This window comes from Equus przewalskii, chromosome 10 (genome assembly GCF_037783145.1).
Source record: "Equus przewalskii isolate Varuska chromosome 10, EquPr2, whole genome shotgun sequence".
Lineage (NCBI taxonomy): Eukaryota > Metazoa > Chordata > Mammalia > Perissodactyla > Equidae > Equus > Equus przewalskii.
The window spans coordinates 13,317,408-13,333,494 of NC_091840.1; the positions used below are offsets into that span (position 1 = coordinate 13,317,408).

Consider the following 16,087-nt stretch of genomic DNA (forward strand, 5'->3'; position numbering starts at 1 on the left):
TCTTATACATACCCCAATCTTCATGAATACTTCCACAACCACACATAGCCACTATATGAAACCAGCCATGCACTTATCTCCCTCCCCTATACACCCAAAACAATGGATACAAATCAAATGTCTGTAGGACTTAGGGAACAAATGAGTGATTATGCTGCCAGATTTAAGGATAGTCTTCACTCCTACAGAGATACAGTCTCTCTCTTCTTCTTGAACCCTACAATCCCTCATCTATCTTTCTTCTTTCCACTTTTGATAGAATATAAAAATGGAAAAACAAATACTCCACTTTCCTCTTAACCCTACTTAAAGGGAAGGAGAAAAAAAAAAGCTCAAGGTCAGTCAGAGACATAACTGACCTCACGCTCAGAGTCAGGAATGCGCAGGAAACAGCGCAGGCACACTGCACTAGGGAGTACCCAAGTACTGCTTAGCTCCAACCCACGGCTGTCCTCTGGAAAGACTGCTAGGTCTCCATTTTTTAAAATAAACCAGAAAATTAGGTTTTTATATAAAATGCCCCAACTGTTGATTTTGACAACTGATTAAAAAATCTTTACAGACACTATGTAAAACAAACAAAACAAATCTATCCACATGAGTCATTCAGTCCAAGAAGATCAGGAATTTTCAACCTCTGGCCTAAGCTTCAAGAGACAGGAAACTAATTTAGATCACCTTTATACCGTAAACTCCATATTTACTACATGCAGAAAGGAGCCCAGCATTTAGCTGGACACTCAACAAATGTTTTCTGGCAAACACTTGATGGATTTTGCAGCCAAACCAAGAACTATATTTTTCTTTATATACAGACCACAATCTCTTTATACCTCTATTTACCTCTATAAGACTAACAAAAATTCCACAATTACACATCTTCTACTTTTACAAATCTCCTACAATGCAAAAATAAGTATTTAACACTGTCTCCTATTGACTCATCTATTCATTTCCTTTTACTCTTCTCAACACATCCTTAATCATATCACTTCCTCCATTTTTGCCTCTCCATTTTAATTTGTTTCCCCTTTGTAATAAGAAAATTTCACATGGACTGAAACTCTTGCTTTGTGTTCATCTGTTCTTTTCCATCATAACACCTGAGGTCTGAAAAACATATAAGCAGACTACACCAACTATGAAGACATTTCAAATTACTAATAGCATTTCTATACCTGACTAAGGAATAAATCAAAAAAATTATAGTAGAAAAGAAAGATTACATTGTTAACCAAATCAAATTCAAAAGTTAAAATCACCAAGAGAATGGTGAGGAGTGAAGTATAAAGTACGGTACATGTCAACTGACACCATCCAGTATTTCAACATTTCAGGGAACAATGTCGAAGGTGAAACTCAAAATCTGATAAAAGTCCACCTTAAATCTATCCCTCCTAGGGGCCGGCCCCGTGGCCGAGTGGTTAAGTTTGTGAGCTCCACTTCAGCAGCCTTGAGTTTCGCCGGTTCCGATCCGGGACTGAACATGGCACTGCTCGTCAGGCCATGCTGAGGCGGCGTCCCACACAGCACAACCAGAGGCACTCACAACTAGAATATACAACTATGTACTGGGGGTCTTGGGGAGAAGAAGGAAAAAAAGAAGAAGATTGGCAACAGTTGTTAGCTCAGATGCCAATCTTAAAAAAAAAAAGTTTTAAATCTATCCCTCCCAAAGGCCAAAAGTTATACCACAACAATAATCGTCTTTTAGTGTATTTAAAAAACTTAGAAGTTTACTTTTATTTGCACTAAAAATCCTATTTAAGCTGAGTACTCAAGAAAGCAGAGTTTGATAAGGTTTACGTTCACATATTTTATTAAATCAAAACAAATACTGTTCAATGAGGGAAAAAAGAGAGAAATTCAAGCATAAGTTTCAAGATGGATACATAGGATGTCATATTTTGTTGAGGTCATTGATGATGTTCTTAATTCATGCTTATCATAAAGGAAAACAGAGAAGTATGTCATTTAAAGATTTCTCAGGTACCACTTTCAAGCAATGGAATACATAAATATATTTAACAGATATCCAAAAGTGGCTAAAATGTAATATAATCTCAAATAAATGGAACAGTGAATGGAAATACAATAGTAAATGGAAAAGCAAAACTGTTATTTTACCTACCCAACAATCCTTTACAGCCCTCCACCTTAACAAAAAGATAAAGTAAACCAACTGCTTACCATAAAAAAGACCACACAGAGAAAAAAACGGAATGTATGAATCAGGTTGAAGGATAGGATAAATGATGAAACACATTCGAAATCCCATGTTCATAGCATACCTGTGGACATCAGTTGGTAACTGCAACAAAGAGTAATCTTCTCCAGAAGCCAGCTTCCATGATTCATTTAATTTGTGTCCACTTGTCCCCAGCTCACCCACTACCCAGTCTGGTAATCCTTCCGGGCTTGAATCTTTTGCTCGTGTTGGATTTGGTTCATCAAAATAGATGGACTGATTTTTAAAAATTAGAAAAATTATTCTTTCAAAATGTACTACAATGAAATAATTAAAGATTTCCATCAAGTTTCAAGTTTGGAAACAACCTTTCAAATACTCAAATTCATTTACATAAAAATATATAAAATCTATCATTCAACGTACAATGAATCCTGAAATATCAAAATACATAAAATGGATAACATTTTAGTTGTGCTCTGATAAATGATAAAATTACACAACAGATAAATCTGATAACTATTTGCATTACAAAAAGAATATCAGCTTTATGAAAAGATGAACTGAAAGTTCTTTTTAAATCATGTGCTCTCCCTATTTCTTTCTGTAATCATTAACCACACTGCACCAAAAAAAATCAGTGGGCAGAGAAACCACAATCAATAAAAACCAGAAATGCAAATTAGGAAGCCCTTGATAAGGTGGCAACAATAGAGTTGAAGACCTGGAATTTAGTTCTGACCATGCCATAAACTAGCTGGAAAATCCAAGAAAGGCCTCTAGGCCTTCTCATCATTATTATTTGTAAATAATATTTCCTATGATTCTATGAAATGAGTGTGAATGGGAAAACATAATACAATATATGAAATGAGTGTGAATGGGAAAACATAATACAATATACTCATATCTTAACATCTGACTGTGTTTCAGAAAAGGTTCTACCTTTATTTATTAAGAAGAATGACATTAGCCCATCTATTTCTCTTCAAGTGAGCTGGGCTTCATGACATATTCCTGAAGAAAACTCTGCATTAACTGGATACTTCTGCACAATTCTCCCAATCCTACACAAAAACCCTCCAGGGGCTGTTCTCTAGGGACGGGTGACATACAACCCTCTACCCCAAATCAGGCATGCACAGTGATTTCTTTTAAATGAGAGAGTCACTGAAATGTTTGATCAAATATCAAGACAAGTAACCACTATCCCAAAGACTACTGATCTTAAGCAAAACGTATGGCTCTACTTTAACGCACAACTGGTAATAGCATTAAAACTTTTGGCATTCTGCTATGAATAATAAAAATTACCATCTAGTGTGCAACATGTCTCGTGACTGAATTTGGGTTTACGTTAACTAATAAAATACAGGAAAACCTTAAAATACATACACAAGAATTTTGCAGTTCATTTTTTAAAAAAATATATATATATATCCTAATAGCAACTACTAGCACCTAGTACTCCAGTCAGATTTCTCAAGTATTCAAACACCACACAAACTGAGGCATATTTCAATATTTCATGGTTACAAGGACCAAGACATTAACAATTCATCAACCAAGCTTAATTGTAACTGCCTTGCAACAAAGCTGATTTTGATAATGAAATTAAATCAAGTATAGGAAATCACTTCTAAACTCCAATTTACTACTGTCACTTTATTAGAGTAGAAAAGAACTTTAGAAGTCACTCAATCCAACCTCTCATGAATCTTTAGTAATCTATATGAAAGTTTAATAAACTAGAATTTATTGACACACATAAATTATTACTAACATAATCCAGCGAAAATTAGTGGGAAGTTAAGGCTCAATATAAAAAAATTCACTTTCAGGGCCAGCCCCAGCAGCTTAGTGGTTAAGTTCGGCATGCTCTGTTTCAGCAGCTCAGGTGTGGTTTCCAGGGGCGGACTTGCACCACTCGTCTATTAGTGGCCACGCTGTGGCATCCCACATACAGAAAGAAGACGACTGGCAACAGATGTCAGCTCAGGGCAAATCTTCCTCAGCAAAAAAAATTCACTTTCAGCTTTTTAGAAACATTGTAGAATAGTGCCAGATGACTAAATCAGTAAGTATAGTCCCCTTACAGGCCAATATCTGATCCCTATTCAGGGTAGAAAAAAATTTAATCAGGGAGAAAAAAGCAGTTTTAACTAATATATTACCTAAGACTTGTATCTTAATAATATGACCATTCCCAAATGGGATGACAAACTGACATGTTTAAAGAAACAAAACTAACAAAGATCTTTTGGTCAATGACACTTACCATATATGAAGGTAAAGTTTTTAGCGTTCCCGGTTCGGGTCGGTGTGTAAACGGGCCTTCGAGCACGCCCCGTTCAAGCATGTGCAATAAGAGTTTTGCATACAAGTTCCGATTCTTCCTGCCCATGATTCCCGAACCTGTTCCTGAAGGCTCACACAGCTTTCTAATCCAAAGTGCACACCTCTGCCGTTCTAGAAACACATAAGAACTATTTAGAGACTTGATTTTTCAGAAAAGAAAACATTAAATTAAAGACCTATACAAAACATCTTCTTTTGTCTAGAGCAGGGGTCCCCAAACTTCTCCTGTAAAGTACCACGTAGTACATACTCTACACTTTGCAGGCCGTCTGATCTCTGGCACAAGCACTCAGCTCCGCCACTGCAGCATGAGCGCAGCCGTACACCAGGTGTAAACAAACGGGCCTGGCTCATGGCTAACAGAATTCTACAGAAAAGGCAGCAGGCTGGATTTGGCCCCAGGGACTACAGTGTGCCAACCCCAGGTCTAGAGCTTAATTTTATCAGTTAATTAGTGACCAGGCAAGACAAATGCCAATAAATATTTTCTCAAAAATAAAATCTCTGGATTACTATCAAATAAATATCTGAGATGAAAATTTTCCTGTAAAAACATCTCCAAAATAATCTTAGTTGTGTTGAAAAATCTTTCTATAATTCTAATTATACAAACTAAGACAGAGATAAAATGCAATCTTATTTATTTAAGCATTTCTACCTTAATCTAAAATTAAATCTCAAATGTTTATTAAAGCTGATAATTTTCAGGGATTTGTAGCTGATTTATTTAGAGTTTTCTTTTAATCTCTCTAAAATAAGTGAGAGCTATACACATGTAATTTCGTAAAATAATTATCCCTTTAAAAAACTACCTAAAAAATACAGCACAGTTTAATCCACACATAATGACCTATTGACTACCTTATCTTACCATGACACAGAATTGTTTTTAGGTCTCATGAAAACTATTTTGACATTAATCTTTTATCAGTCTAACTCAATTTGAGGATTATACATCTAACACAAATCATAAATCCTCTTTAATCTCTCAGTTTCTAAAGGTCATATTCATTTATTGTTGTACCTACAACAACAGCTGGGGCTGGATTTACCACTTTGCTCATAGCAGATGTATCACCACAGGTATGAGAACTGGCCTCTGAAGAACTTTTATATTTTTAGCTTTGAAAATTATATAATCACAAAGCAAACTTCATAAGATATGAGGCATCCTTTGCGCAAAAAGAAAAGACAAAAGTGAAACTGATACACAGTTTTTCAAACTATGTATTTCCTATACGCCCGCCAGCAAACTGAAATCTATATGAGATTCAAATGGCCAGAATTTAGCATAACAACTTAGCTAATGAAAAGAATTCATTCCTCTACTTAAAATATCGGAGAAAACCATTATCAAAAGTAGAATTTAACTACAAGAAGACATAAGTTATTACAAATGTTCAGGTTCTTGATTGCGATGTGAGTGCCCAAGGCTTCCTTCTGAATTAATTAAATAAAAGAGGGCCAGGGATGTACCAATACTGACAACAAGTCATGAACCAAAGATTACAATTAATCCAATTCTATGTACCTAAAATGCATTTTTAAAAGAAGATGAAATATGAGGACAGTTTGATGTGAAATACATTTATAATGGGAGACTTTAATACAAATTTTTTCTAACCAGCAGACGTAAGAGAAAAAGGAAAAAAAATGGTGGTGAATATCAGAAGAGGACACAGTCTAGAATGTCATTAAATACTAATTCGAATAATCGTGAATGAGCCATGGGACATGAACTATTCATTGTGAAGAGCAGCAGAGGAAGAAAGAAGAGGCCACAGTCCAACATGGCAAGAGAAGAGCGCAGAGGACGAGGCTTCAAGGGCAGACCACGGCAAGCCGCCCCAGACTAGGAAAGGTTGCAGGCCTGGAACAACGGGTGACCACAGAACACCTAACTCATACACTACACTCCCTTCTCCCAACACGGCTCCCTGGAACAAATATCTAATATTGAGCTGGTTCCTCATTTTGAATATAGAGTTCACTCAGACACCTCAGGGAAACAGAGAACTTGGCTAAAACTTGGGTAAAAGTCAAAGTTTCTTGGCCCCGCTCCAAACCCTCCACTCAAAAGCTACCAAATCAGATTGACCTAAACAGCCAGCCTTATGCTTATTACGACTTAGAAAATCTTCCTGGCCCCCCACACACTCTCCAATTGCTCAATGATACCTAATATTATCTGAAAATTCTCTGACTTCAGACAAAGACTCTCATTCCATAATCAGAGATGACAAGCCAGGAATTGGAGACAAGATAGCAATAACACTCATTTGCCCTTGATTTTATTCAGTCGACCAATAAGCATACAAGACCAATAGATTCTTTTCTGCTTTGATAAACAAAAGGGTCAGAGAACAATAGACAGTAGGCTCCTGAAAGAGGAAACATTTCCATGGTAGGAAGGAAAAGATACAGGAAGACAGAGTTACAGCTAACTTCAGAGATCCCTGTGCTTTAAGCTCATGACCTATGAGAAGTGGTAGCACAAGAAGATCTTTCCAAAGTTCAGTAGGACATTATCACTAAATTTCTACCTATCCTTTAACAGCTCAAAGTAAACAATCCTACATCAGCTTAAGAGGAAAACTGTTATTAAAGGAATTCAGCTTTCTTTCCATTTTGATGGTTCATTGGTTTGACTAAATAATAAAAAGAAAAAAATTATTGTTAAGAATCTAATTTTTCTGGGTAAAAGTTAAGTTCGCGCTTCGGCAGCCAACGGTTCACAGGTTCGGATCCCAGGAATGGACCATGTTACACCACTCATGAAGTGATGCTTTGGCAGCATCCCACATACAAAACAGAGGAAGACTGGCACAGCTGTTAGCTCAGGGCCAATCTTCCTCACCAAAAAAAAAAAGAGAGAGAAAAGAAAAGAATCTAATTTTCAAACATAATCTTACCTGACCTATGGGGTAATTTTAGAACAAACGGCTTCATATCTACCACAAAGTGATCAAATTCCGCATCCAGCTTCTCCCATTTTTCTTCTTCACTTCCCATTTCCATAATTCACTCTGTAAAAAAATTTAAAATTAAGCTATTAACATCTGTATGCTAATCTACAAAACTCTGATAAAAGAGATCAAAGAAAACTCATTAGCATTAAATATCCCAAAATTGATCTATAGATTTATTGCAATTCCAATCAAAATGCCAGTAGTATTTTTTGTAGATATATACAAGCTGATTCTAAAATTTACATGAAAAGGTAAAGGAACTAGAATAGCAAAAACAATTCTGAAAAAGAAGAGCAAAGTTGGAAGACTCACATTACCCAATTCTAAGATGTACTATAAAGCTACAGCGGTCAAGACAACGTGGTATTGGTGAAAGGATAAGACACAAAGACCAATGGAACAGACCAGAGAGTCCATAAATTAACCAAAACAAGCATGGACAACTGATATTCAGCAAAGGTGCAATTCATGGAGAAATGATAGTTTTTACAACAAATGATGCTGTGACAATTGGGCATCCATACGCAAAATAAATAAATAAATCTCAACCTAAACCTCATACTGTAACAAAAATTAACTCAAAATAAACCACAGACCTAAGCGTAAAATGTAAACTATAAAACTCCTAAAAGAAAACAGAAAAAAACCTTCATGACCTTTGGTTAGCCAAAGATTTCTTAGATACAACACTAAGAGCGCTACCCATAAAAGAAAAAAACTGATGTATTGAACTTCACCAAAATAAAAAACATTTGCTCTGCAAAGGACTCTGTTAAGGGATTGAAAAGATAAGCCATAGACTGGGAGAAAATATTTGCGAATCATATATCTCATAAAGGACTTAAGTAAGAATAAAGAATTCTCAAAACTCAACCATAAGAAAACAAACAACCCAATAAAAGTAATCAGCAAAAAAATTAGTCCCTTTATCCAAGATATACAAATGACAAGCAAGGACATGAAAAGATACTCAACATCGTTAGTCATTAGGGAAATACCAATTAAAACCACAATGAGGGGCCAGCCCCATGGCCGAGAGGTTAAGTTCGTATGCTCTGCTTCAGTGGCCCAGGGTTTTCACCAGTTCAGATACTGGGCTCGGACATGGCACCACTCATTGGAACATACTGGGGCGGCGTCCCACATGCCACAACCAGAGGCACTCACAGCTGGAGTCTACAGCTGTGTACTGGGGGGCTTTGGGGAGGAGAATATAAAGAAAAAAAAAGATTGGCAACAGTTGTTGGCTCAGGTGCCAATCTTAAAAAAAAAAAAAAAAATTGAGCTATCACTACACACCTATTTGGACAGCTAAAATTAAAAATGAGACCACCAAATGCTGGTGAGGACACAGAACACCAGGAACTCGCAGGCACTGCCGGCAGGAATGCAGAATGCTGCGAGCACTCTGGAAACAGCTTAGCGGTTTCTTACTCAGTTAAACATACACTTACCAAACAATCCAGAAATCCCACTCTAAGGTATTCACCAAGTGAAACAAAATCTGTACTCACACAAAAACCTGAACGTAATGTTTACAGCAGCTTTTTTCTTCTGTAATCACGAAACACCGGCAACAATCCAAATGTCCCTCACCTGAGGAGCAGATAAACTGTGGCAAATCCACACAGTACAACAGTGCTCAACGACAGCAAGGAATGAACTGCTGATACACACGACAACCTCCACTGTATTATGCTAAGTGCAAGACGCCATTCTCAAAAGCCTACGTGCTGAATGAATCCATTTGTGCGACATTCTAGAAAAGGAGAAACTATGGGCATAGAGAACAAATCAACAGTTCACAGAGGTTAGCAGAAGGGGAGAGTTGTGAATACAAAGCGGTGACATAAGGAAATGACTTGGAGTGATGGAACTGTTCTGTGTACTCTGTAGGCTTTAAGAACCTATTCTATGCATGTGTAAAAATTCATAAAACTGTATACCAAAAAAGTGATTTTAACTAGGTAAATTTAAATTTTTTAATTCCCCTCAAAAAACTTAAAATACTGGTCCTTGTAATTCTTTTTAATTAGCAAGAATAACACTGAATATAAAACGGGTGAATCCCAAAAATCAGAAACAAAAGTTTTGACAAAATTCCTTAAGTTAAAAATAGATCCAGGGCCAGCCCCGTGGCCGAGTGGTTGAGTTCTCAAGCTCCGCTGCATCGGCCCTGGCTTTCACTGGTTCGGATCCTGGGCGTGGACATGGCATCGCCTGTCAGGCCTCGTTGAGGTGGCGTTCCACATGCCACAACTAAAAGGACCCCCAACTAAACTACACAACTATGTACTTCGGGGATTTGGGGAAGAAAAAGCAGGAAAAAAAAAAAAAAAAAAAGACTGGCAACAGTTGTTAGCTGCCAATCTTAAAGAGAAAAAAAAATACATATATATCTCCACACTCAACATGTTCCGTTAAGCTACACGATGTCTTGGAAGGGATGTGGGCTACCTCCACATTATGCATAGTCCCAATTTGTGATTTATTCAATTTACAAATTATACATTTGGGAAAAAGCTCTGTTCTGCCTCATAAGCTGTCTTGCTCCACAGACTGCTCTCCCTCTGCTGAACCAGCTTTTAATATTTCCCACAGCGCCCTCCATCTTACTATCAAGAGCCTCCCACAGAAAGTTCTCTCCGCCCTGTCTCTGTAACTACACCCGAGCTTTCACTGGCCGACTTGACCCCCTCCCAGTCCTCAGAGGTGACCCTAGTTTCCCATCCTCTCTCACACACATCGCAGGGCTCTCTGGAGTCCTTCTCCCTCTCCCCAACCGTGCCCAGGAAGGACAGCAGGTCCTGTACTGAGATCCACACTGCCACTTCCCAACTACTGCTCTTCAACCTCAACCCAAAAACTCCCCTCTCACGAGGCTCCTACCATCTGACTGTACCTCGTACCCTCCATTCTCCTCACCGTCACTTCCCAAACCCTTCCAGCTGATCACAGCCCCTTAGCCTCTTAAACTCTCTCTCTGTATTCCACCATCTTTTCTTTATACTCAGCAAGACTGCCATCTCTCTGGACACCCTCCTTCATTCCCCACCAAGGGTTTCCTGGAGGAAAATGGCACTGCCTTGTAGTCAGAAAGCTTCCAATCTTACCCGATTCTTCAGGAGTCTTTTACCATTTCCTACTCCACAAAGCAGCTTTTACACTTTTACCAGACGGTTTAAAGTTTCTTAAACCGTTCCAGCCTCCCCTTACTTTCAATTTAAGAAATCCGACCTCCGCTTCCTGGAAAAAATAGCAGTCAGGTAGGGACACCCCAAAATGCTATTCCCTCCACCTCTCAACTCACCTCTTGAAGGACACATCCTCACCTCCGTTGCGTCTGTATCAGCATTCACTCCCCTGTCCAGCGCCAACACCTCTATCACCTACCAATTTCCTCCTCACTCCCAACTTTCCACCCCCACTGCTCCTTCCCCTCCACTGCTCCCATTCCCTAAACCCCCATAAACCAATATATCAACAAACACTTGGAGATACCTCCAAACCTGCTGTATCCCTGTTCTCGGTGCCCCTATCCCAGAGAAAGCCCTTCCCACCACCTCCTTACATGACTGCACCAGCCTGTCTCCCTCCCGCCAGTTTTCCCTCCTTTCGTCCTCATGGCACTAGAGCAAGTTTCCGAAGTACAAAGCTAAGCATGTCACTCCCTATTTAAAAACCTCTCCTGCCTGGCTACTATACCAGGACACTATTCAAACCCAAAGTTAGGCCTACAAGTGCCTTTGCATCGTGAGTCCATCTCTCTCACCCCTCCCTGCACACGCACTCTGCCTAACTAAGCCAGGCCACCAACGACGACCTCACCACCAAGGAACTCCTCGCCGTTCTTCAAACACTCCAAGCCCTTCTACGATTCCACATCCTTGTCACAGGTTGTTCCCTCTGCCTGGAGTCAAGCAAATGCAGCTCAAATGTCACTCCTGCATAAAGCTCCCCCACATTTCCTAGACTCATTGTTGCTCCATTCTCAGGACGCACTGCTCACATCTGCGTAGCGGCATTTATCATGCTATTTTTTACACATCTGTGTATTATTTACATGTCTTCCAGCATCTGTGAGATGCTCCTGGAAGGCAGGGACCATGACTTATACATCTTAGTAGGTACCTAGCACCTTAGGTGGCACATATTAGAAGCTGTAGAATTAACTGGTAAATAAATGCTAACTAAAGGGATTAATGTACCACTTTTACAGGACTGATAGTTGTTTGGTTTTTTTAAAGATTCTGTTCTGAATACCAAATAGGTCTTCTAAAACAGAAATACTATATGCCCTTAATTCTATTAACCAAAACTAGTCATCCTACCCTCTGCATTACATAAGAAACATATTTTCAAATTCAAGACTTGGTTAAGGTAAATTTTATTTAAGTACATTTTCTGATTGGTGAGTTGGTTTGGGGTTGTTCGGTTGGTTGGTTTGGTTTTGCATGCCTACAATAACTAAGTGCATTCCTCCATAACTACATCAGTTACATACTTGGTAACATAAGGCTATGATACCACGGCTCGAAGTTAGATCATAAAGCTGAAAAGCAACTATTCAAATGAATGAACAAACAACTGGAAACTCATAAACCCAGAATTTTAAGCACAGCTCTGGCCTAGAAATGTACTCCCAGGCTTAAAGGTGCGTCCTGCTCACGTCCTCAAACATCAGCCTGAGAGCACCCACAGCTAGGACTAAAGCAAAAAGATTCCTCAATTATTAACTCTCAATAAATACTCTGACACAGGCAGGAGATGTTAGTGTTCAATGTTAGCAGAAACTAAAACTCAATAGTTAAAAGACTCACCCAACGTCATATGAAATTAAGCACAAAGCTCAGATTAAAATTCTGAAATCCCCAGCTCTCAGATCCGTTATACCTGACCACTGGCCATTTACATACAAGTCAGCAATACCTCCAACTAATAAAGAAGTATTTTGAAAAGTAGAAAAGCAATCTGAATTGCTATAATGACATGCAATACTGAAGTACACACTTTTTTTAAAAAACAATAGTCAACGTGATATTCGGTAAAAACTAAAAATCTGCTTCTCTTTATCCCTTATTTATTCTCCAACAAAACAAAGAAACGCAAAAAGAAAAAGAAAACTGAGTTACCATTTTAAGCTGTCAAGGAATTCTTGCAAGAAAAATTACATCTTAAAAACAAACTATATCTTAGTTCCAGCTAATCAAAAAGTTATATTACTATTTATAAGAATTGCAGATTTAAATTATCAGAATTGAAAAATAAGTAAAGCTGTATCTTTAACTTAGGCTTAAAGTACTTATAGTGTCCCTACTTGTCACCTAAATTATTTCAAAAGCAAAAGAAGTAAATTGGGTGACTCTTACTTATAGCTATAATCTATATTTGGATCATGTCTTTTCTTTAACTCACTGGCACTTGTCTTTTTTTTAAACCTGTTTCTATGTGGACAACTACAAAGTGGGCTAAGAACTTCTCAAGGGGCTTAGCTGCCATAGGCCTCAGCCAAGCATAAGCAAGCCACAAATATTAGGCGGCCTTGGAAAAACGGCAGCCCCAACTGCTAAACAAAGAATACACCTCACATACATCATGCTCCTTGCCAAACATAAATATATTCTTGAAAGTTGCCTGAAATCAATTTTGTTCAATCAAATCATATTTTAAACATACGGTGGGTCATGAAACAAATTTGAAATACGTCCTCCAGTAAATCAAAAGGGGTTTACAGGTGCATGTTTTAGCTGCTTACATATTTGCACGTTTGGACAATTACCAAAGCGTTGATTCAGCCTTCCCTGACTGCGCCAGGAGCATGCTGGGTGCTTTACAAACGTATCCCACCCAATCACCACCCCAGGAGACAGGCGCTATTTCATGCCCATTTCACAGGGGAGGAAGCTGAGGCTTAGCGGAGTTAAGTAGCTGACCGAGGGTCCCGTGGAGAGTGGCAGCTGGGCCTGAGCACTGAGCGCAGAGGGTCCTGCGCTGCACTCCGGGGCAGCCTGACCACCAAAGAGAGGCTCGTGTCATTTCATTTGCCTTTTCTATCTTATTTTTACTCATCTTTAAACATTAAGGACAAATAGCAAAAAGAGCCGCAAGATGATCAGAATAAAGGCCGTTGATATTTATTTATGTTGTTCTCTTGAACCCTTAAAAACTAATGAACTCAGATACACTCCGCGGCTCCCAGCACGCCGTGATGCTGGGGCAGGGGCTTCCCTAGAGCACGGTTATTAGGACCGTTCCTACAAACGAACCAGCACACCGGTTCCGCCCCAAGTCCGGCGTCGCTGATGCTCTCCTGGGAGGAAATGTGACAACTCGAGCGGTGCGTGTCGCGTCCCCGGCCCGGCTGGGCGGACGTCGCAGCGAGCACGGGCGGGCGACCCGCGAGGCCCGCGGGGCCGAGGCCCCTCTCCTACCTCGTCCAGGACACAGATTTCTTCTCCCGAGCGGCAAGCCTTTGGTCCGACGTCTGGACCGCGGCATGTTGACCAGCTCCGTCCGCTTATCCAACTTTACTCAGAACTTTCCCCATCCGTGCCGGGACCGGATTCCACTCTGCCCAGGGAACCACAGCGCTCTGCGCCCAGAGCCCCCAACCGGGCGCGCGCCCCACAGGCCTCGAGAACGGGCCCGGGGCCTGCGGGGGACGCCCCTCCCCGAGCCAGCCCGCACGGGCGGGGCGACCACCGCCCGCGCAAAATTCCACTCGAGAACCCGGGTGTAGGGGCGGGGGAGGGAAATGCGGAAAAATAAGAATCTGGCGCCCCTACTTGCAAGCTTTCCGACCGGCCGCCGCCGCCGCCGCCACCGCCGCCGCGAAACGGTTTCAAATCCTTGCGGGCCGCCGCGGTCGCCGCAGCCCAGCAGGCCGGGGCGGGGACTTCCGCGCTCGCATTCCCCGCCCCCTTCCCCAACTCTCCCGCCCCGGCCGGCGTGCGGCGCCGTTGCCATGGCGACACTCCGGGCTATGGTCGCCACCGCCCAGTACGTCGGGGGCGGAGACTTCCGCGCTCGCCTTTCCACGCCCCCCCCCCCCCCCCCCGGCCGCGGCGTGCGCGCGGCGCCGTTGCCATGGCGACGCCTCAGCTCGCCGCGCAGCCTCCTGGTGTGTCCTCTGGCCTGGCCTCCCCTAGGCGGGCAGACGCCGTTGAATGAGTCCAAAGAAGTGAGAACTCGCTGCCTGTGTCTCATAACCCAGAGGTGAATGAGGTTGGATTCAACGGGAAAATGAACATTACCTTTTTTTTTGCATTTAGAACTATCCGAGAAGGTCTGAAAACACTGACCCCAAATTTTAAAGGTACTGCAATAAAATAAAAAGACCTTGTGACGACCGATTCTGTGTAGAATACCAAGATCAAGTGGAAAATGTATTTTTGGTGCTCCTAGGAAGTCTCAGCCACCTCAGGGCAGTCTCCACGTCTGCACTGCCATGTTGCAGTGTTCTTTGGTCTTCTGTTACATTTCTGAAAAGCTCTGAACTATATTTTTTTAAATACCAGGCAGAAACAAAATTTAAATTGTGAAAACACGAAATTCAGTTTACCACTGTTTTTCATCTAATTTCACAACAGGATTCCGTCTGCAGTATCTGCGGTACACTTAGTGTGATGCCAAATCTAACACAAGCACAGCTTGAAGCATCTTTTCAATTTTCCATAAAGAAAATAGAAGATTCATTCATTTGTAACTAGTTATTTTCAAGCTTCCAGAGGGAAGTCATATTCTTTCCAAGGTGCTTTTCAAACCCATCCCACTGGAAGTAAACACCAACAGTTTTTCATGGTTGCATTGACAAATCGTGAAGGCTAAGGGAAAGAAAAGGTATGAAATGCTTTTAAGAATGTTTAGTTTTTCAAAAGCGTATTTGAGCATGTTTATAGCTAAAGAATGATCAGTAATCCAGATCATTTGCACTGAGAGTCAGGGATGCAAAACCCACGCATGCAATTGCAGGAATTTGCTCAGTGAAGAGGTTCAAAATATACAACCACGTTGCGGGAAGAACATGAAACGAATTTGAAAAATGGTTTCTAAATGAACATGAGCTGGAAAGTGAAAAATCAGGAAAAAAAAGGGATCAAGGGAAAAAATGTAACAAAGTCAGGTTCATCTGAGAGGATATAATTACAGCATAAAAAATATGACCGAAACTAAAAAGTAAAAAAGAAATTAAGAAAGTAAATTTCTTAAAATATTTTCTCTAGTTGAAAGTAAGGAGATGAGAAGATCTTCCTTTCCAGTGTCAAGAGCTAACAGATTGTTACTATTTTCATTTAAAAAAATATACACATATGTACCTTTATATACATATATACATATATTATGCAAGCAAAAATATTGTTAAGATATGCATATAGGGTTTTTTTGTTATTTATGTTGCACATATGTAGCTGGGATACCAGCTTGAGCCTGAGCTGTGTTCACCTTAGGATTCAAGCCTGTGTGTCACGTTTAGGGGACTGGTGGACAATGTCCACTCGCAATCTCCTTATGTGAGAAGGAAGGAACCTCCTAGGAAGTAAGTCATCCTAAGAGACAGTAAGCAGATCTATTC

At 40.3% G+C, this 16,087-nt stretch overlaps 1 protein-coding gene across 16 annotated transcripts in view; it reads right to left on the reverse strand.

Annotated features, from left to right (window-relative positions):
• CEP112 (centrosomal protein 112) overlaps positions 1–14,553 on the reverse strand; it is a 445,593-nt gene extending 431,040 nt beyond the window's left edge. For 8 of the 16 annotated variants that reach the window (XM_070560188.1, XM_070560186.1, XM_070560191.1 and 5 more), the window contains exons 1-4: positions 14,301–14,553; positions 7,459–7,572; positions 4,467–4,657; positions 2,292–2,464 (exon numbers count right to left, since the gene is read on the reverse strand). In XM_070560188.1, coding sequence (XP_070416289.1) covers positions 2,292–2,464; positions 4,467–4,657; positions 7,459–7,564 — 470 coding nt within the window. In that variant the 5' untranslated portion in view covers positions 7,565–7,572; positions 14,301–14,553. Of the gene's footprint in view, positions 1–2,291; positions 2,465–4,466; positions 4,658–7,458; positions 7,573–10,825; positions 11,313–13,946 lie in introns of those variants that run through there. The other 8 variants (XM_070560192.1, XM_070560185.1, XM_070560183.1 and 5 more) reach the window with 4 other exon arrangements.
• Between the last annotated feature and the right edge of the window lie 1,534 nt (positions 14,554–16,087).